A 22,301-nucleotide genomic window follows, 5' to 3' on the forward strand; every position below is an offset into this window, starting at 1 on the left:
TCCCATTAAATATTCAATTTTATAATATTTTATATTATATCCAAGAACTTCATTTGGTTCCCCATATGTTCTTTTTTTGTTCTGATTCTTGATCTTTTATTTCCCTGGGTGTCACTTAGCCTGGGTTTCCTGAAAGTAGAGCCTCTGACAAAGGTTTATGAACAGAGAATTTTTGGGAAATGCACTCCCAGGAATGTGTACAGGATATGAACTAAACAGAAAAGGCGAGGAAAGATTTTAAAAATGATGTATTAGGGAGTTGGTTACTGCTCTGGGCAACTGGCTTTCAATCCCATGGAACTTTCTGAGAAATACTTTTGAAATACTCTCCACTGTCTGCCAAGGTATAAAAGAGAAGTATTTATTGCACTCACAGGACTCAGAATGGTATTAAATTTCCCTCATCTCCAAATTGTACATACCTAAGTACCAAAAGGATTCCTACATTTCAGCTGGGATGAAGAGAAGGTTCAAGGCAGGAAGCAGGTTATATCTTGGGCCAAAAACAAGGTAATATCCAGTCGCAGTTGAGCAAAGCTGGTCAAGACTACGGAGAATTAGTTACTATACAGTGGCTGAAGTGGTGGGCCAGGAACATTTGGAAGATAAGAGCTGTCTAATATAGCAGATGACAAGTGATGATAACTTTTAATTTTAAAATGTTTTTCCTATTAGTTTATGTTGTTTGTTTTGGCCTCTACCTTTCATACTAGAAGCTCTCTTCAAATGTTTGGTGACTTTTGGCTTTCTGCTCATGTGTAAGGCCCTAAACATCTGACTGGAAGCTCTGCATGCATGGGAGGAAGCTATTCAATGAGGGGCTTTAGTGGAGGAAGATATGGATGGTCCACAACAATGGGCAAGCTTAAAATATCATTAACTGTAGGTCTTCTCTCTTGGCTAATATCCCTAGGCAAGAATATGCTACAGTCTCCTGCTTTTGACAGGGTAGAGTATAAGCCTGGCTACTAACAGTCTAGGAGCTGACAGAGAAAGTAGACTGAGGTCCCACCAAGAAGGTACTTAGGGTAATTTCTCTTAGTTCAGTGTGTGAATGAGAGACAATTGCTAAGGTTTATGATATGGTGAAGGGGATCTGGCTAGTTGAGGCTCTTAGTTCAGGGGTGAATGAGAGACAATTGTTAAGGTTTGTGATATGGTGAAGGGGATTTGAGAGTCCATCTGCTTTGATATATAAAACAATTTGATAATTGATAATTCTCTTCACAGTTCCATTAGTACCTCTACTTCCTAAAGTCTTTCCAGGTTCTGAGATGCAAATCCACATGCTTTCATCATTATTCCACTGCTGACTTAAATCTCAGCTTTCTCAGGTTTGCTCAGTCATATACTGCTCATTCACAAGCTTTCCAGCTTCAAACATTTTGTAGCTATTATCACCTGTTTGATTCTATTTGTCCATTTAACACAAATTCTTTCCTGTCAGTTCACTGTGCTTTGAAAGAGGACAAATATGAATAAGTGTTTAATAACGTAAGTTTAACCAGAAGTTTCTGCTTTATTGCTTTACAAAATATCCAAAAGTTTAAAAGCTAATATCCCTTATTGTGTATTATCCATGAATAAACATTCTGAGAGATAGACAATAGAGACATTAAAGAACTCACTGTCCCTCTTGCCCATTTTGCTACTGGCTTCTTGCTGTTTCTCAAACATCCCAAGGATGCCCCTGCCTCTGGGCCCTGCCATCTGCTACATGCTATGTGGATTTACTTTTGCTCCACAAATTCCCGTGACGCCTTCTTTACCTCCTTCAGGTTTTTGTTCAAAGGTTATTTCATCAGAGATGCCTCCTACCCATTCTATGTATCACAGCAACAGCCCAACTCCTCTCCCCCAACCTTACTACTCCCTGTCTCTTTTACTCAGCTTTACTTTTCTCCATAGCACTATCACCTTCTGACATATCATACATTTATTGTTTCGCCCCACATGAATTTATGTTTCAACAGAATCTAGTTTGTTCCCTGCTCTATCCTAGTACCTAGAACAATGCCTGGCACATAGCTAATGCTCAGTAAGTATTTGCTGCAGGAAAGAAAGTGGGGGTGGGAGATGAGAGAATGGAGGGGAGGAAAGATGGTAGGTTGTTTGGGCATGGTATGTGACAGAATATAATGAGAGATAAAACACTTTTGACTGTTTCTTGAGGTTAAAATAGGTCTGGCCCAGAGGTTTCCCTCATTTTTGCATATACTAACCACTTAACCTTCCCATAATGTGTTTCCCCAAAAACAAAGCAAAAAGAAAAAGGGTGGGCTGGTGGGGGGCGCGGTGGGGATGCTGCTAGGCACTCTGTCTTACTGTATATCATTCCATGAAGACAGGGGCTAATTAGGGGGCACAGTAGGCACTTAATAAACATTTGTCAAATGACTAAAGACCAGGGACCTCCTAAAATGTTCTACTTTGCATAACCTTTCTCTAGGACTTTTGCATATCCTTGAGCTGATGGAAATCCCAATAATCACAGATTAAATTTCCTGTTACCTTAACACAATGGGGAGCTTAGAGACAGATTAATTTTATTTAGAAAAAATAAAATAACTTTTCTTACATCTCAGGGTTCTTGAGGTAAAATTCATACATGCTGCAAATCTATGGAAGTGATTCAAAGAGAACATTTGAGGAAGGAGAACTAGAACTGTAAGGAAAACCTTAGTCTACCTGAAAAAGTAACCTCACTCACTGGAAGGCCAAATAAAATATGGACTAATTATGAGAAACCAGAACATGTGAGTGTTAGGACTTGAGAAAACATTAGTTTAACTCTGCTTTATAAAACAGACAAGTAGAGCCCCAAGCATTTTTCTATTCAAAATCAATTAGGTATTTGCTGAAATTATTTTTCACCATCTGGGCAAGAAAGAACAGGAGGCAAGGCTTAACGCTATTTGTATAAAAAAGATTTTACATTTTCTCAATATACTTTTTTTTTTTTTTTTTGAGATGGAGTTTCACTCTTGTTGCCCAGGCTGGAGCACAATGGCATGATCTCAGCTGATCGCGACCTCCGCCTCCTGGGTTCAAACAATTCTCCTGCCTCAGCCTCTTGAGTAGCTGGGAATATAGGCATGCACTACCACGCCTGGCTAATTTTGTGTTTTTAGTAGAGACGAGGTTTCTCCATGTTGGTCAGGCTGGTCTCAAACTCCCGACCTTAGGTGATCTGCCCACCTTGTCCTCCCAAAGTGCTGGGATTACAGGTGTGAGCCACCACGCCTGGCCTCAATATACATTTTAGAAAGATTGTCACCTCCTACTCCAGATCTCATCTTGCACAATATGCTATGAGATAGACTGCTCTTCATTTGTCAAATAACTGAGTTTTAGAATAATTTACTGAGTTTCTGAATATTAAAAACATGAGCATAAAATAAATCAACATTAACAGCTGCTTAACAGTGATAAAATATACTTTTATTTACTTTGTTGAGTCAGAGGGTTGTAAAAAAAAATTATTGCTAAAGTAGATATCAGGCAAACAGAAAGGTGCTTTAGAAGTCCAGTTACCTTGGAGTTTATTTAAACTAAGAGAAAAAAGTCATAATGTTTTCATGCAATACATACTTGGTTCTTTAAATAACAATTGTGTGACAAATGGCAGAAGGAATTAAGGAATGCTGCACTTGTGATCCATACAAAACACCAACATTTTAGGTTGTACATAATTAAAGAAATATCTGAAACACTTTTTAAAACACTGTAGTAGCCAATACATAGAGGCATGCCGTAGGTGGACACAGGAAAGCAGTTTAGAAAAGAAAAAAAAATCACATAGGAACTACTCAATTTCTTTAAAATCACTGAGCAAGAAAAGCAACATTGAACTTTCATAATGATTTTACACAACTTCTGTACAGTACCTTGACTTAAATCCAAGAGCAAAAGTTAAGACTCTCCTCCTCTATTTTTGGTAAACAACTGCATGGTAAACTTAGATGACTTTTCCCCCTGGATTTTACCTGGGAGTAGCCTTTAAAAATTTTTATTTAAAAGAGGGCAGGTTTGGCACTTTTATACTGATGTCACCAATGTTAATATTTCTTGGTATCTCAGGAAGATTCATATTCTTTACAGCTGATACAGCACGGGCTGGAGCTCCCGCTAAGCCAGCCTGTATACAGAAGCAAATAAAAGAAAAAGAAAATGTACAACTCAGGTGTAGCTCATCATAAAACACTTACAATGGAAGACAATGATAAAAGATTTTCATATAACAAGCTTAGAGACCAGATGGTAGTTTGAATTGGTATGGAATGGTTACTTTGAAATACTAATTTATAAAGAGAAAACAGTGACACATTAGAAAATACAGTGAACACATGCAATGGTAACAATGTAAAGATTTAAATACAAATTAATGTGCACTACCACACAATATTCACATGATAAACCCTAAGTCTTCACCTATGTCTTGATTTAACTGACATATAGCATGAAGCATGATTTACATTAGTTTCCTTAATAAAGATCTCTTGCAATGATCATGATAGTTCTTTTGCTTTTAAAATGGCATTTATTATCAATATGTGCTGTGAAATAAAAATTGCAAGTAATAGATCATGCTTGTTTAATTTCTTTACTTAGGGATAAACCCTTAAAACAATTTAAAACAATAAAATTAGTTTTTAAAATTGTGAGGGCTCTTTTAAACTTTTCTAAGGAAGTTCTAGAACATTCAAAAAATAGGCTTTTAAGTAAAGCCTCAATCCAAAGACAGTTATGCCTAAAGATGAAACTACACAAAGAGGATCATTCCAACCCTTTGATGCATTAACAAAAATATAATGATTAAAAATGTTTTGTCGTATAGCATAGATTCAGCAACATATACTCAGCTTACAGTGCACAAATTTAGAGAAAGAAAAGCATAAATGCAAGAGGTAGTAAATATAAATAAATGAATTCTAAAATTTCCAGTAAGTACCACTAGTACATAATATTTGGCTTTCTTGTTAGTAGGAACATTTATAATTTGTGAAATAATTTTAAAAGAAAATATGCTTAAAAATAAAAGAAAAATGCATATATATCATTTTTCTCACCTACATCAACAGCCTTCATATTTACGGTTTAATTTACATACCAATTAATTTTTTCATTAATTTTTATTTAGGCTATATAATAAAACAAAGCCAACAAAGACATTGAGTTTAGGGGCATCATTTTGTATAAAAACGGACAAGCAACAAAAACAAATCTTTCACTTTGATTAGATTATATATGGCAATGTCCATAAAATTAGAAACACTAGCTTTAAGGTCCCTTTTCATAATTTTAGCTTTCTTATGTAATCCTACCTTTGTTAATTAAAATAAAAATAATAATAAAGCTGTTACCTGAGAAAAATCTTGACTGATACAAAATAGGCCAGTGTAAACTATTTGCTAAATAAAGGATACAAACATTGTTAAGCAATGAAATAAAAGCCATGGATTATCAATTCAGAATTGGAAATAATAGAAAAATTAGTAGAATAATATTAATAGTATATTCTACACAGGCAACGATAAGGGTAATACAAATGAATAACTCCCTACCCAATTAATACTAAATAGGGCTGGAGAATTTAATTTTTATAATTTAATGGATGTTAGTCATTCTTGATGTACAACTAAAAACGTGATTGACCTCTATACTTATACCTACCTGAAGCAATGAAGTTTTTATGCCCCCATCCCTGCTGCTACTCCAAAAGATGTTGGAGATACAACTAAATAATAATTAAGGTAGCATGTATCATATTCAAAAGGGTCTTTCATTTGATCATTTCAAGTTAAAAGTCTAGCTACCAAAATTTAAGACGTGTTAGGATCAAAGAAGAATCCAATACAAAGAGATTTACCATCTTTTGGCTTTCTTTTACCTGGAAGTATGTTATCTGCTAAGGAAGAAAAATTTACAAAATTGCAGACGTTCTGGAGGTAGTATCATTTTTTAGATTGGGGGATTTTGTAATTTTTCTAGTTAAAAGACCAATTTGCCACTATCTTTACTTCAAAATTTCTATAAAAAAGACAAATGATGAATTGACTATAGAAAAGTATTGACCAAATATTTGAGTATAAATATTTTAAAAGGCATGAATTATTAAATGATTTTATTATTGTAAGAGAAACTGTGTGTGTGTGTGTGTGTGTGTGTGTGTGTGTGTGTGTGTGTATGCGTGTATCTGAGTATTTATTGGACACTATGGTTTACACTTGTATTTAGTAAACATAATTTTTTAGTATTAAATGTTAATAAAGCTCTCTTTTCCATAATATCCTGTACCATGAACAGCTAAACTAAAGCAAAAAAAAAAAAAAAAAAAAAAAAGATTAAAAAACTTTTCCTATTAACTTTCATTAGACTGAGTTGTATCTTTGGTGTCGACTGTTGGCTGCTAACGAGAATACATAAAATCAATATAGCAATTGATTTAAATAGCATATTTGTGCTTAGTATGTAAAATTAAAAGAAGTTTCTAAGCTCAACAAACTACAATTCTTCTAAACATAAGCAGCAAGCCATAGACATGCAAAGGATGGGAACTATTCAGAACACGCAAATGAATTAGGAGAATCAAATTATTTCTCAAGCATGTTCAATACTTTTGTGTAGTATGCCATAATTTAAATGGTAGGAAAATTTAAAACTGTAATATGTACTTTAAGTTTTAATTAAACTAACATTTAAAAAAGAAATTATATTATGCAAAATATAAAATGTGTAGAAAATATGATAAGGACTATTGATCAATAAGTAGATGCTTAAACTAGCTAGCAATGTTTATATATGAAAATTTAGGGCTAAAAAAAGACTTTATGTCACTCAGTCAACACCAGAATGGCTATAAAACAAATTTCATTTTCAGACTTGCATGAAAGCAATGTCTGAAACATTTTTTATTAAAACATAAAATGTAAAGTAAATTTTCATTAGAAAATTATTTTGCTGACACAGAGGTATGAAGCAAGTTTCATCTTGGTTAAGATTTCTTTTTTCCAGTAAGATACACTCAAAGCAACAAAATAACTTTTACTAACACTTAACTTTTCAATGCTAAAACTTATAGAAATTAAGTCTACCTGACTTGTTAGCAGTACAGTAGTCCCCCTTATCTGTAGTTTTACTTTCCATGATTTCATTTACCCATGGTCAAATGTGAAATGTGGTCTGAAAATAGGTGGGTACAGTACAGTATTGTGATAGAGAGAGGCCACATCCACATAACTGTTTTTTTTTTTTTTAAGAGACAGGGTCTCACTCTGTCCCTGAGGCTGGAGTGAGTGATGTGACCATGGCTCACTGCACTCTTGAACTCCTAGGCTCAAGTGATCTTCTCACCTGTCTCCTGAATAGCTGGAACTACAAGTGTGTCCCACTAGGCCCAGCCAATGTAAAAAATATCATATCTTTTTGTAGAGATGGGGTCTCACTGTGTTGCCCAGACTGGCTCAAACTCCTGGCCTCAAGTGATTCTCCTGTCTTGGCCCCTTAAGGTATTGGGATTAGAGGTGTGAGCCAGCATACCTGGCCTCACACAACCTGTTTACATTATACTGTTATAACTGTTCTCTTTTATTATTAGTTGTTAAACTCTTACTGTACCTATTTTATAAATTAAATTTTATTGTATGTATATGTGTATAGGAAAAAACAGCATATATAAGGTTCAGTAGTATCTACATCTACAGTTTCAGGCATCCACTGGGGGTTTTAGAATGTATCCCCCACAGATAGAGGGATTACTGTAAGTATATTTTTAAATGTAAAAATAAGATATTTCTGACAGAACAACATAGTTCTTAAAGATTTAAGATTATGTAGTTGACACATAGCAGAAATAAAAAAGAATGAAATTCTACTGGAGAAATAACTTGTTTCCATCTATGTTATACTTGAGCACCACCATGGCAGGTAAACTGCAGCGACTACACCAATAAAAACAAATATATGAATCCAAAGCTGTTAAGAGTATGAATTGGATGAAAGAATGAAGTACAGTATATAAAAGAATGATCATGTTTTCTCTCCCATGAGATTAAATAAATTAACAGAATTAAGAGAAAGAAAACAAAATGAAGTCTGCAGGTATACCAAAATGAGGCCAAACAGATAGAAGACTTATACAGACATACTCCTGGAAATTTCAAGCACTTGAAGAATCACAAAGATAGTAATGGATGGATATGATTTGTTTTTGATTTTGTTTTTAAATTGCCAGACCCAAAAATAAACAAAATATGTGCAAGCAAAACTGAAAAAGCAGCATTACTAGAATATATTTCAAAGACCCTGATAGCTCCCTTTTCCTCATGCAATAAACGATCAACTTTCTTGAGGGAAAAGGAAAGTAGTAATCTTGTTACTTATTTCATCTAAGACATAAAATACCATCCTACCATCTTAAAATATATTTTTTTCAAGTTTAAAATACAGCATAATAAGATGGTAGTTGGAACAATTTTTACATATTAAAACCTTTACCCACCCTTCCTGCTGGAAGTTGCTATATGCACATTCATAATTTTGACCTAACAGCAAAGTGAAAGAACACCAACATTAATAAACACAATATTAAATGGTTTCAGACTCAAAATCATTAACAAAATAATGGCAGATTTTGAAAGCATGTTTTTGAGCAAAAAAGAAAATGTCAACAGTTTTAAAAATTTCTCAGTATGAGGCAGAATAACTTTTAATCTGGGGCTATATAATAAGCTTGTTCTTTGCTTTAATGGCAGTGCTTTAATACTGCAATTATAAACAGATTTAGATATGCTCATAACAATTCTCTGATGAGGAAGAGCTATGGCATTTTACGGTTTTAACAAAATTAGAATGTTCAAACATTCAAAAACCTTCAAAATTATTAGTCATTTTGTACAGATTATTTTCAATTATAGCTTTAATTTCAAATACGGGATTTGCCTGCGTGAATAAAAAGAGCAGACCAATGACTTTCATGGATTTATTATTACTAGTTTTGACCGTTACAAGTGACCTCAAGGATTCTCACCATAATTTTGTAGAAGTACAAAACAAATGTGTATATCAATGTAGAGAGGCAGAACCAACTCATGAGCTGACCTTCCAACATCTGTATCTTAGAGCCACTTTTATTATTCTCTACTCTTTGGAAATAGAAATCTGATTTTTTTTTAAAGGCCAATTACCAGTTCTAGTAATAAAAGTTAACAGACATAAGTGATTAGTGGTTCTTTGCTGGAAAATAGCAGTTTAACATAAGTTATATTGCCAGTAACATAGAAACTGGCAATAATTTTGACCAATGCTGAGAATGAGACTACTATGTATTCTCTATATAAGGGACAAAATGACATAAGTAGAGAGACCAAAAATGGTACCCCAGTTTTGTGATATTGCCCACAATCTCAAAAGAAGATACTATAAAGCCACTAATATGTTGCTACTTCTCAAACACATTCAGAGAATAGAGTTAAAATTTAGTGGCTAAAAGGCAATGCTTTGTGATATTATGACAATAATCAATTTTTAGTGATGTTTTTCTAATTAGTAAGTTTATACATTTTTTTCTCTCAGTAAATTACTCTAATTTTGAAATTTTCGATCAGAGATAAACATTTCTTTTCTTGACACGGTTTTATACAAAAGAGTTGCTTATCACTACCCACATGGAACTTTTAGAAAAGCAATTTACACAGTTAATTTATGGTGTGAAAAAATGTACAGCAAATATCAGAAGAAAAATTAGTTTTGTAAAACTAGAGGTCTATTAAAAACATTTCCAATATTTGCCAGTACGTTTTGCAAAAATATTCAGGGTTTTTGTTCAATACTAACTAAAACATTAACATGTTTATTGATTTTAATTATAACATGTTTGGACATCAGAAGCTTTGCTATAATGAAAACCCACTGTATTTTGGTCAATATATTTAATTCAGTTTTTCAAGCATTTAAGTCAAGTTTTACAAGATTTCTAAACTTATTTTCTGTTGGCTACTGTTAATATGCACCTGCAGGTCAAAACTGTAAAAGTAATTGTTAAGACTTTGGAACTGAAAACCATTTGAGGGGAAAAAGTACTATTTAACAGTCACTATTCTAAGCCTTTGCTGCTTCCCATTTTGTATGCAAAACTCTAAAGGTTCAGCTTTTGGTTTTTAAATTCACAGCTTCCAAAACCCAGCAGGCAATTTTATGTTAGAATCCTAATTTAGAGATGGAGAAAAACAAATCTGGAGAGTTAAATTAAGATTGGTTCTGCTATATGATGCTCAAAATAAATTTTACGTTTTTATATACAAAGTAAATTGTCATTTCTATAAATGCAATTTGTCAGTTAGATGACAATGTTTAAAATAAATGTAAACTTTCCTTTTACAATGCAGGCAGACAAAACAGAACAAACATGACATCAATGATAATACTAGTAAAATACACTAAGTCCAATAAAAGATGAAGAAACTACAAGGAGAAACTAGAATGGAAAATAGGCTACAGGGACTATATGGGTTTATTAACACAAAGAATTTTTGAGTCTGGCCTAAATAATTAATTGCCTTTGACATCATTTTGCTTTCCCTTTGTTATAGTACATTTTTCTCAAAGTCAGCAATACCTTGTCTACCTGTCCTGTCTGGGAGACTGAAAGATAAAGGTCTGTAAGAGAGAAGAATGGAAAGAGCTAGAAAGATCAGGATGTTCGGGGAAAAAAAAGAGGACTGACTTTCAAAAAGTAGTGACTAAATTCAGACCCATTTATCCATCTTAAGAATAACATGAAGTACATAAAAGCTAACAAATCTCCCCAACCCCACCCCTCTACCTCCACCCCCAGGGAGTCCTTTTATTCTTAGGCAGGTTCCTGAGTACCTCTTACACTTCCCCCCCAATCCCATCAACCTCCCAGCTTAAACCCTCCTCTCCCAATATTCCAATGTTATAGTAAACCATTTTTCTATCAAAACAAAATAGATGAAAATATATTCAGAGTATATCTTTGCTTCTCTCTTTAAGGATCTGAGAGAGCTTTGCTTCTACCTGTCTAGTTATTGGGAATTAAACTGGTTCACTTTTTTCTATTACCAGAAATGTGCTAACTTTAGATCAACATAATAAAAGCTTTGATTTCTGACAAAGGCTCCTAGACAAATGCATGTTATATTTAAAAAGCTATGTCTTAACTATACCCAGACTGATTTCAAAGATAAATGATGTTCCTAAAATATTTCTTATATGATTTTTAAAAATATTGATAATCAGTTATTTCATCAATCATGACATTCTTGATTTTAAACAAGTCTTTTTTTGTGTGTTTTTTTTGAGACGGAGTCTCGCTCTGTCACCCAGGCTAGAGTGTGGTGGCACAATCTCAGATCACCGCAGCCTCCACCTCAGGCAATTCTCCTGCCTCAGCCTCCAGGGTAACTAAGATTACAGGCAAGTGCCACCACGCCTGGCTAATTTTTTTGTATTTTTAGTAGAGACAGGGTTTCACCATGTTTGCCAGGTTGGTCTTGAATTCTGACCTTGGGTGATCTGCCTGCTTCGGCCTCCCAAAGTGCTGGGATAACAGGCATGAACCACTGCGCCCAGCCAAACAAGTTTTTCTTTAAGTTTGTGCTTATATAGTACATTTTAGCTGAAATTTAGTAAGAAGATTAGTAAAAGTTTATACTTTGCTTTTAAGTAATTTTGGATTATTCTGCAGACTCTCTGGTAAATTTAACCAATTAAAGTAACATGGAGATGAAACATGTGAAAGCTTTTGACATTTCAATGTGTCTGGAATAAAGCTAGAAGCCTTTCAAACATCTTTAAATATATGAAAGTTACTGAAAAATTAGTCAACATAATTTTCAGTACTGTTTTAAAAAGATCATCAGGACTAAATGGCCTCACTTTGACTTGAAATATGATTCCATAACAAAAATATTAGCAGATGTTACACGTAGAAAAAACGTGTAATTCTGTGGTTTATCCCCAATCAGATTTAAAACATACTTTCTTGTAAAAGACAAAAAAAGAAAAACTGATTTGGTACCAGATAACAACTAATTATGTATGATGCAAGATGATCAGGGAATGAATAATAGAAAGTAATCACCAGCATTCTAAACCATTTTAAATAGCATTATTTCTGTGAATGGATTTTAAGTTACAGTATTCTTATAACTATTTCCATTGAAATGTAAATTCTACATTTTACTGCTCTTTATAGAGAAGAAAAATTGTCTCATTAACAAAGTTTTGACAATCAGAAAGCAAATATCCATTATGCAATCCTTTTTGTCAATATAGCACATTAATCCATTTATGCCAGAGGTTGCAAATTTTTGGTGAAAAATCAGACCTTGGCGATGAACTTGAGTGGTAGGATATAAATAACACCTACAAGCTTAGTGTTCCAATAATGGAACACCAGGCATAAATATGTTAAGTAGCAAAATAAAAAGAAGGACCACCAGCAATGAAAAGGAGTTAAGTACCTGGAAAGGTGAAAATTCCAGACAAGTGGTCAATATTTTTTATAGATGATTATACAGAGTTCACAAATCACTAGATACTCTATTCATTATACCAGTTATTAAAGGATTGCATCACTGTTTGTCCCTTGGCATTTAAAATCTATAACCATACAGTTTTGTAAAGCAATGTTTAACAAATGACACACACTTTAAAACTTTAAAAGCAATAGCTCAGGGTTTATTGTAATCTTTTCTATACTAAATAATACATTGCAAGTCAGTTATATTAAATAAAATTATGAGTCTTTTTCCTTGTCCTAAAACAAAATTTTCTCTATTAACCTAATTTATATTTTCCACTTTCAAAAGCCAATATTTTAAATACTGGCTATAGGACAAACAAAATATATACAGTTACTTAAGAGAGTCTTAGCTTACATAACCATTACAAACTTCTCCTTTGGGAAACCAACATGAATGGCAAATTGAGATAAAGAAAAATGCAAAACTATTTTAAATTTAAAAGAGAACACTGGCAAATGTTTTTATAAGAAAGCTTCAACTGTTTCTAGATTTCAGATTTATTCTTCATCCTGCGTTTCCTTCAATTCAAATGGGCATAGAATTGAGTTAGCTAATCCTTTAAAATGCCAACAAGATAAATTTTTCAGAACTCACCTGTTGTATATTAATGCCAGTGTATTTTTAATACCTTGATGCTTTCATAGTAATATTTACTTTAAATCAACTAAATATCTGAGCTTAACACTAATAATTATAAATAAAATGTGTTTTTTCCAATCTGAGTTATGGCTGTAGAAACCAAATGTAAGAGTATCCTCAAACAAGCTGAGTGGTGAATGAGGTATCAAAACTATTGATCTTTCTTTTTTTTTTTTTTTGAAATGAAGTTTTACCCTGTTGCCCAGGCTGGAGTGCATGATCTTGGCTCACTGCAACCTGTGCCTCCAGGGTTCAAGCAATTCTCTTGCCTCAGCCTCCTGAGTAGCTGAGATTACAGGTGCGCCCCATAGGCCTGGATAATTGGTTTTTTTCTTTTTATTTTAAGACAGGGTTTCACCATGTTGGCCAGGCTAGTCTCAAACTCCTGACCTTAAGTGATAAAACTACTGATCTTTCTAAACCTCTGTTAGGGTAATAAACAACCAAAATAATGTGAACCTGGGTGGCTCAGCTACAGCACCTGCTACTGATATTCAGCCTAGTGCTTAAGCAAAGAGTCACTAAAATTCTGAAGTAGGGTTTTATACAATGCTAAAGTGCTGGTTGTTCCTTATTTATCCAATCTAAGGTTGAATCTAACAGCAGAAAGCCAAGTATAACAAACCGATCTTACAGAATGCAATAAAAACCATGAATATATATGTATCAATGTCTAAAACATGTGACTTAACTAACTTGTCAGTGATCTTAGGGAAAGATCTAGAATTAAAATATTAAGGTACTGAATTTCTTTTTTGAATGTGAACTCAGACATGCTAGGCATTTATTTATAACTTGAAACATTACTTCCTTTTAAGAATCCCATTTCCTGTCCTTTTTTCAGAAGTAGTTTTGTAACACAAAATTTATATATCTTTAAAATATCAGCTCTAAGATTTCCTTGATAATTACTAAAGTTTTACAAAGCAAATGTTAGATTCCATTATTCAGATAATTCTTTTAAGCAATAAGATTTGGAATTGTGCTTATTACCCAAGGCAGCTATATGATTGTGGCTAAAAAAAGAATACAGAAAGCTGTTTGGTAGATAATAGTCACAGAATATTTAGCATACTAATGTGTGCATATTCCATTTTTTTTTAAACCTGAATAAGTGTAACGGTTGAACCTAAAGGGTGATACTGAAGGACAAACAGTGAAAGCTACAAATCATGCGTAAGTTGTCATCATGCTGAGAGCCTTCCTTAATTATAGCATTTTCCATTCTTACCTCAGATTTTTCCAGCTTATTTTGTGCATCAATTTGTGTAACAATCTCATTCATGTTTGTCTCCAATACCATTCCCCCCATCACCATTTCTGCAAGAATATTGTGAACCTAAAGGGAAAAAAGAATATATGCTCAAAGAAAATTCACTAAAAAATGTTTTATGATTTCACTTTTTGTTTCAAATACCACTTTGTCTATTTTAAAAGTATGAGTGGTAAAAACAACTTGGAGTATGGGCTCAGAATCTACTTTCATCACTACTGTGAAGCTGTAGGCAGTTATATAACCTCCTTAAGCCTGAGCTTAATGAGCTACAAAACAAAAATAAGAGTACCACATTCACAGAACTGTTGAAAGGAATAAACAAGGTAATCCAATGCAGTATTCAAAACAAAATAAATGACTAGGAAATATTAACTACCATTATTGTTATTATGTCAAGTTTAATACTAAGATATAATCTACACGGGCCTTTTATGTCAGATTCTTAGCCAACAATTATTAGGTTGTTATTTTATGCTCATGGTACTTAATGAAGCAATGTAGTATGGTACTTCTGACAGGGTCTAGATTGGAAAAAAAGTAAATTTTTAAAAAACTGTGGGTACTTTAATAGTGCTTTTATCCCCAAATCCTCTGCACATGTAATACTCAGGTTTCTTCTCATAAATATATCTTATAATGACAAAAAATGATATCTTCTGTTGGGGAGTAAAAATATAACTTCATGTCTTTTCATAAGGCATTATTGGATCAAAAAATCAACAATTCAGAGCTGAATTACATTTCACAGAAGAATGTATTCTGCTATAATTTTTTAAAAATAATGTGGTAAGGTTAGAAATGGAGACCCTAAAATTAGATAAGTATGAATACTGACTCTATCATCTATTAGTTGTAGCCCTTCAGTTACCTCAAGCTCTTTGAGTCTGTTACCTTATTTATGAAATAGAGACAGAAATAATATAGGCACCTCATAGGATTACCATAAGAATTAAACAAATAATTCATGTAAGTGCTTACCTTAGAACCACTAAATATTATAAGGTAATTAATTTTTTTCAACAAAGTCTTTTTAGAAGTCAAATATACATTATTCAATTTAAATTTCTTATAAGATTTCATGCAAATTTATTCATAATTTAAAAAATATCCTTGGAGGCCGATGGTATGGTGGCTCACACCTGTAATCCCAACACTTTGGGGGGCTGAGGTGGACAGATCACTTTGAGCTTAGGAGTTCAAGACCAGGCTGGGCAATACTGCAAAACCCTGTCTCTTAAAAAATGCAGAAAATTAGCCAGGCATAGTGCCTCATGCCTGTACTTCCAGCTACTTGGGAGGCTGATGCAGGAGGACTACCTGAGCCCACGAAGTGGAGGTTGCAGTGAGCCAAAATCACACCACTGCACCCCAGCCTAGGTAATAGAGTGAGATCCTGTCTCAAAAAAAAAAAAAAAAAATCATTATTTACTATTTTTCATTTTGGAAACATGGATACCTCATGCACAAATTTTGAAGAAAAATTTATATATTTTAAAAAAACACAATATAGGCAAATGACTAAAAGCTCATACAGAAACTTATGTATGAGTAATAGTCTCTAACACTCTCTGCATCTGTTATTAGGTCCCTTTATCCAAAGCTAGTCAGTTAGCTGTATTTTACTTAGATATCCTAGAATACTTGCTGTGCATACACTTGTTATATGTGTGTATATGCACATCTAATTTACACAAATGAGAACTTATTATATAAATTAATTTTCACAGTTCTGCAAGAAAATAAAGAATTAGAGGCAGGAAGGAATGAGAAATTAAGTTAGGAAAATTACAAAAGACACTGGTGCCTAATATACATATGACAATGATAAATGAAACTGTGTTGGTAAGAGCAAACAAACAAAATTATAAAAATTTGAAACAGAGAATTAACATTATTATTAGACACATATTTTTATAATGGGACCTCTCACTGAGTTCTGTCAGAAAAGCAAGTTGCAAATATGAAAAAGAAAGCCAGAATAAATTCTAAAAACAAGAAAGCCAGTATTGTATTAGACAATGAGGTATTAAGAAGTGGTCAATGATTTTTAACATACATATCAAGATCTAGAAACAGCTGTGTTCATATACATCTATTTCCCAGCTCAGTTCACTAAGAACCAGGAGCTATGTCACCCCAGTAACAATGAGCAAACACAGTGCCCAAATCATCATTTCTAAATATCATTCACCACTAAAGGAAGCCAGGGTTCCTTGGAGAAATGGCTGACTTGAAGGCTGGTGCAGAAAATATATATAATGCTCTTCACTGAAGGCCAAGAAACAATGAGCAGCTTCATAATTATGAGCACCTTTAGACTGTAGTTACTATATACTATCTCCAACAAAAAGGAATCTGGACTCCTAGAAAAGAATGGCTGCCAATATGTTTGTAACAGGAAATGAATAATATGAGTTTGGAACATCTAGCTTGACCACAACACAAGACAGCTACCAAAGTCTATGACAGGGGGTAGGTCAGGTCAAATGAACTTAGAAAAGACAATCTGAAGGAGTTTCTACTGGCCAAAGATGGGCAACTTGAACAGAAAAGAAAATAATATCTGCAATTAAAACAAATCAAATATACTAAAATTTTTATGTAATAGGATACTAAAAAACTTAAATGATCTTTTTTGGTGGATATTAGAAAAGCAACCAGTTATGAAAATTGGTAAATATAAAGAAAATTACTCTAGAATTTATCCAGCCATTCCTATATAAACTGTGCCTTTTATTTAAACCCATCTCTATCTTCAATGAATTATTTAATTCAATTTACTCTTAGTGTACTGAATATTATTTCTACTTTTAATTATACTTTCTCTTTTCTCCCAATATTTGTTACTTTGATCTAATTTTATTACACTATTCTCTTCCTTTTAAATATGAGACTCTACTGTGCTTTTACTTCCCATTAATACCTCTCCCTCTTAAATGACTTTATTATTATTTATAAAACAAATATCAAGCCTTTCTAGACCACTGAGAGACCTTGTTTTCCTACTAAAATGCTTTAATTATTCTTCATTCTTTTTTTTTCCCCAACTGGATAAGACCCTCCAAATACTCGTATAATACATGTTAAACGTATCCTTCATGGTCTCTTTTCTTTTTCATGTTTTCTACCTTTCATTCTTTTTCTTTTAAATTTATTTTTTATTTATTTTTTTTATTGCATTTTACGTTTTGGGGTACATTTGAAGAACATGCAAGATAGTTGCATAGGTACACATATGGCAGTGTGATTTGCTGCCTTCCTCCCCAACACCTATATCTGGCATTTCTCCCCATGCTCTCTCTCCTCAACTCCCCACCCCCAACAGTCCCTCCCCTATGTCCCCCCAGCAGACCCCAGTGTGTAGTGCTCCCCTCCCTGTGTCCATGTGTTCTCATTGTTCAACACCTGCCTATGAGTGAGAACATGCAGTGTTTGATTTTCTGCTCTTGTGTCAGTTTGCTGAGAATGATGGTTTCCAGGTTCATCCATGTCCCTACAAAGGACACAAATTCATCGCTTTTTATGGCTGCATAATATTCCATGGTGTATATGTGCCACATTTTCCCTATCCAGCCTATCATCGATGGGCATTTGGGTTGGTTCCAGGTCTTTGCCATTGTAAGCAGTGCTGCAATGAACATTTGTGTGCATGTGTCCTTATAGTAGAACAATTTATAATCCTTTGGATATATACCCAGAAATGGGATTGCTGGGTCAAATGGAATTTCTATTTCTAGGTCCTTGAGGAATCGCCACACTGTCTTCCACAATGGTTGAACTAATTTAGGAGTGGTGAGAGAGGGCATCCTTGTCTAGAGCCAGATTTCAAAGGGAATGCTTCCAGTTTTTGCCCATTGAGTATGATATTGGCTGTTGGTTTATGGTAAATAGGTTTTATTATTTAGAGATACGTTCCGTCAATACATAGTTTATTGAGGGTTTTTAGCATAAAGCGCTGTTGAATTTTGTCAAAGGCCTTCTCTGCATCAATTGAGATAATCATGTGTTTTTTGTCTTTGGTTCTGTCTATGTGGTGAATTACGTTTATAGACTTGCGTATGTTGAACCAGCCTTGCATCCCTGGGATGAAGCCTACTTCATCATGGTGTATAAGCTTTTTGATGTGCTGTTGCAATCAGCTTGCCAGTATTTTATTGAAGATTTTTGCATCTATGTTCATCACAGATATTGGCCTGAAGTTTTCTTTTCTTGTTGAATCTCTGCCGGGTTTTGGTATCAGGATGATGTTGGTCTCATAAAATGATTTGGGAAGGATTCCCTCTTTTTGGGTTATTTGGAATAGTTTCAGAATGAATGGTACCAGCCCTTCTTTGAATGGCTGGTAGAATTCGGCTGTGAACCCATCTGGACCTGGGCTTTTTTTGGGTGGTAGGCTCTTAATTGCTGCCTCCACTTCAGACCTTGTTATTGGTCTATTCAGGGTTTCGACTTCTTCCTGGTTTAGGCCTGGGAGGAGGCAAGTGTCCAGGAATTTATCCATTTCTTCCAGGCTTAGTAGTTTATTTGCATAGGGTTGTTTGTAATATTCTCTGATGGTGGTTTGAATTTCTGTGGAATCTGTGGCGATATCCCCTTTATCGTCTTTTACTGCATCAATTTGGCTATTCCCTGTTTTCTTTTTATTAATCTGGCTAGTGGTCTGTCTATTTTGTTATTCTTTTCAAAAAACGAGCTCCTGGATTTACTGATTTTTTGAATCTTTTTTTGTGTCTCTATCTCCTTCAGTTCTACTCTGATCTTAGTTATTTCTTGTCTTCTGCTAGGTTTTGAGTTTTTTTTTATCTTGCTCCTCTAGCTCTTTCAATTTTGATAATAGGGTGTCAATTTTCGATCTCTCTTTGCTTCTCATGTGGGCACTTATTGCTATATATTTTCCTCTAGAGACTGCTTTAAATGTGTCCCAGAGATTCTGGTATGTTGTGTCTTCGTTCTCGTTGGTTTCAAAGAACATCTTTATTTCTGCCTTCATTTCATTGTTTATCCAGTTAACATTCAAGAGCCAGTAGTTCAGTTTCCATGAAGCTGTGTGGTTCTGAATTAGTTTCTGCATTCTGAGTTCTAACTTGATTGCACTGTGGTCTGAGAGACTGTTTGTTATGATTTCCATTCTTTTGCATTTGCTGAGGAGTGATTTGCTTCCAATTACGTGGTCAATTTTAGAGTAGGTGTGATGTGGTGCTGAGAAGAATATATATTCTGTGGATTTGGGGTGGAGTGTTCTGTAAATGTCTATTAGGTTTGCTTGGTCCAGGTCTGAGTTCAAGTCCTGGATATCCTTGTTAATTTTCTGTCTTGCTGTTCTCTCTAATATTGACAATGGGGTGTTAAAGTCTCCCACTATTATTGTGTGGGAGTCTAAGTGTCTTTGTAAGTCATTAAGAACTTGCCTTATGTATCTGGGTGTTCCTGTATTGGGTGCATATATATTTAGGATCATTAGCTCTTCTTGTTGCATTGATCCTTTTACCATTATGTAGTGTCCTTCTTTGTCTCTTTTGATCTTTGTTGCTTTAAGTCTATTTTATCAGAGATGAGAATTGCAACTCCTGCTTTTTTTTTGCTCTCCATTTCCTTGATAAATCTTCCTCCATCCCTTTATTTTGAGCCTTTGTGTATCCTTGCATGTGAGATGGGTGTCCTGGATACAGCACATCGATGGGTTTTGGCTTTTTATCCAATTTGCCAGTCTGTGTCTTTTGATTGGGGCATTTAGTCCATTTACGTTTAGGGTTAATATTGTTATGTGTGAATTTGATTCTGCCATTTTGATTCTAGCTGGCTGTTTTGTTCGTTAGTTGATGCAGATTCTTGATTGTGTTGATGCTCTTTACCATTTGGTATGTTTTTGGAGTGGTTAGTACTGGTTGTTCCTTTCTATGTGTAGAGCCTCTTTCAGGAGCTCTTGTAAAGCAGGCCTGGTGGTGATAAAATCTCTGAGTACTTGCTTGTTCGCAAAGGATTTTATTTTTCCTTCACTTATGAGGCTTAGTTTGGCTGGATAGGAGATTCTCGGTTGAAAGTTCTTTTCTTTAAAGATGTTGAATATTGGCCCTCACTCTCTTCTGGCTTGTAGGGTTTCTGCTGGGAGATCTGCTGTGTGTCTGATGGGCTTCCCTTTGTGGGTAACCCGACTTTCTCTCTGGCTGCCCTTAGCATTTTCTCCTTCATTTCAACCCTGGTGAATCTGACAATTATATGCCTTGGGGTTGCTCTTCTTGAGGAATATCTTTGTGGTGTTCTCTGTATTTTCTGGATTTGAATGTTTGCCTGCCCTGCTAGGTTGGGGAAGTTTTCCTGGATAATATCCTGAAGAGTATTTTCCAGCATGGATTCATTCTCTTCGTCACATTCAGGTACACCTATCAAACGTAGATTAGGCCTTTTCACACAGTCCCACATTTCTTGGAGACTTTGTTCATTCCTTTTTACCCTTTTTTCTCTATTCTTGCCTTCTCGTTTTATTTCATTGAGTTGATCTTCGACCTCTGATATCTTTTCTTTTGCTTGGTCAATTTGGCTGTTGAAACTTGTGCATGCTTAGTGAAGTTCTCATGTTGTGTTTTTCAGCTCCATCAATTCACTTACATTCCTCTCTATATTGTCCATTCTCGTTAGCATTTTGTCAAGTCTTTTTTCAAGGTTCTTAGTTTCTTTGCATTGGGTTAGAACATGTTCTTTTAGCTCACAGAAGTTTCTTATTACCCACCTTCTGAAGTCTGATTCTGTCATTTCATCACACTCATTTTCCATCCAGCCTTATTCCCTTGCTGGTGAGGAGTTGCGCTCCCTTGTAGGAGGAGAGGTGTTCCGGTTTCGGGTGTTTTCATCCTTTTTGTGCTGGTTTCTTCCCATCTTTCTAGATTTATCTACCTGTTGTCTTTGTAGTTGCTGACTTTCAGATTGGGTATCTGGGTGAACTTCCAGTTTGTGGATGATGAAGTTATTTCTGTTTCTTAGTTTTCCTTCTAACAGTCTGGTCCCTCTGCTGTAGGACTGCAGAGGTCCACTCCAGGCCCTGCTCGCCTGGGGATCACGTGCAGCAGCTGCAGAACAGTAAGGATTGCTACCGGTTTCTTCTTCTGCTATCTTTGTCCCAGAAGGATACCTGCCCAATGTCAGTCTGTTCTCTCCTTTATGAGGTGACTCTTTGGACACACGGGGGTCAGGGAGCTGCTTGAGGAGACAGTCTGTCCTTCATTGGGGCTCAAGTGCTGAGCTGTGAGCTCCATTGTTCATTCAGAGTTGCTGGGCAGGTACGTTTATGTCTGCTGCAACAGAACTCATAAACTCTTTTTTTTTTTTCCCCAGGTGCTCTGTCCCAGGGAGTTAGGGCTTTATTTATGAGCTTCCATTGTGTTGCTGCCCTTTTTTTTTTTTTCTGAGGGCTGCCCTGCCCAGCGAGGAGGCAGCCTAATCACTGTCTGCCTGCAGAGGCTTTGCTGAGCTGCTGTGGGCTCCGCCCAGCTGCCGTGTGATCTTCCCTGCAGTCTGCTTATATGGGTGTAGTTAGAACTGCCTCGGCAATGGTGGCCCGCCTCTGTAATGGCAGACTGTCTTTGTAATGGCAGGTTGCCTTGGCAACGGCGGGCTGCCTCAGCGATGGCGGACTACCTTCGTAGTGGTGGAGTGTCTCAGTAATGGTGGACGCCCTTCCCCCACAGAGCTGGGCTGTCCTGGGTTCAGCTGTGCTTGCTGTGAAACTCTCAACCCAGAGCATTTTCAATTGCTGTTTCTTTTTTTGTGTGGGTGGGGTGGGTCCAGCCGAGCCTGATCACCTGACTCCCTGACTCAGAGTCTGTTTTTTTTTTAGTTGAACA

The 22,301-nt window shown here is 35.1% G+C and overlaps 1 protein-coding gene and 1 long non-coding RNA gene across 9 annotated transcripts in view; both read right to left on the reverse strand.

Annotated features, from left to right (window-relative positions):
• Positions 1 to 3,419: 3,419 nt before the first annotated feature.
• The window catches only part of AP3S1 (adaptor related protein complex 3 subunit sigma 1), an 83,716-nt gene continuing 64,834 nt past the window's right edge, over positions 3,420 to 22,301 (reverse strand). For 3 of the 8 annotated variants that reach the window (XM_032274066.1, XM_032274052.1, XM_032274097.1), the window contains 2 exons: positions 14,419 to 14,526; positions 3,420 to 4,138 (listed from right to left, as the gene is read on the reverse strand). In XM_032274066.1, the coding sequence (XP_032129957.1) occupies positions 4,010 to 4,138; positions 14,419 to 14,526 (237 nt within the window). In that variant the 3' untranslated portion in view covers positions 3,420 to 4,009. Of the gene's footprint in view, positions 4,139 to 5,363; positions 5,412 to 10,615; positions 10,657 to 14,418; positions 14,527 to 22,301 lie in introns of all 8 variants that reach the window. The other 5 variants (XM_032274060.1, XM_032274041.1, XM_032274088.1 and 2 more) reach the window with 3 other exon arrangements.
• On the reverse strand, positions 10,992 to 13,461 carry LOC116548701. Its single transcript, XR_004267514.1, has 3 exons — positions 12,301 to 13,461; positions 11,279 to 11,281; positions 10,992 to 11,004 (listed from the first exon to the last, which is right to left on the reverse strand). It is a non-coding gene; the product is annotated as an uncharacterized LOC116548701 (long non-coding RNA).

Source organism: Sapajus apella, unplaced genomic scaffold (assembly GCF_009761245.1).
Source record: "Sapajus apella isolate SASKATOON/1434 unplaced genomic scaffold, GSC_monkey_1.0 scaffold1, whole genome shotgun sequence".
NCBI classification, from domain to species: domain Eukaryota; kingdom Metazoa; phylum Chordata; class Mammalia; order Primates; family Cebidae; genus Sapajus; species Sapajus apella.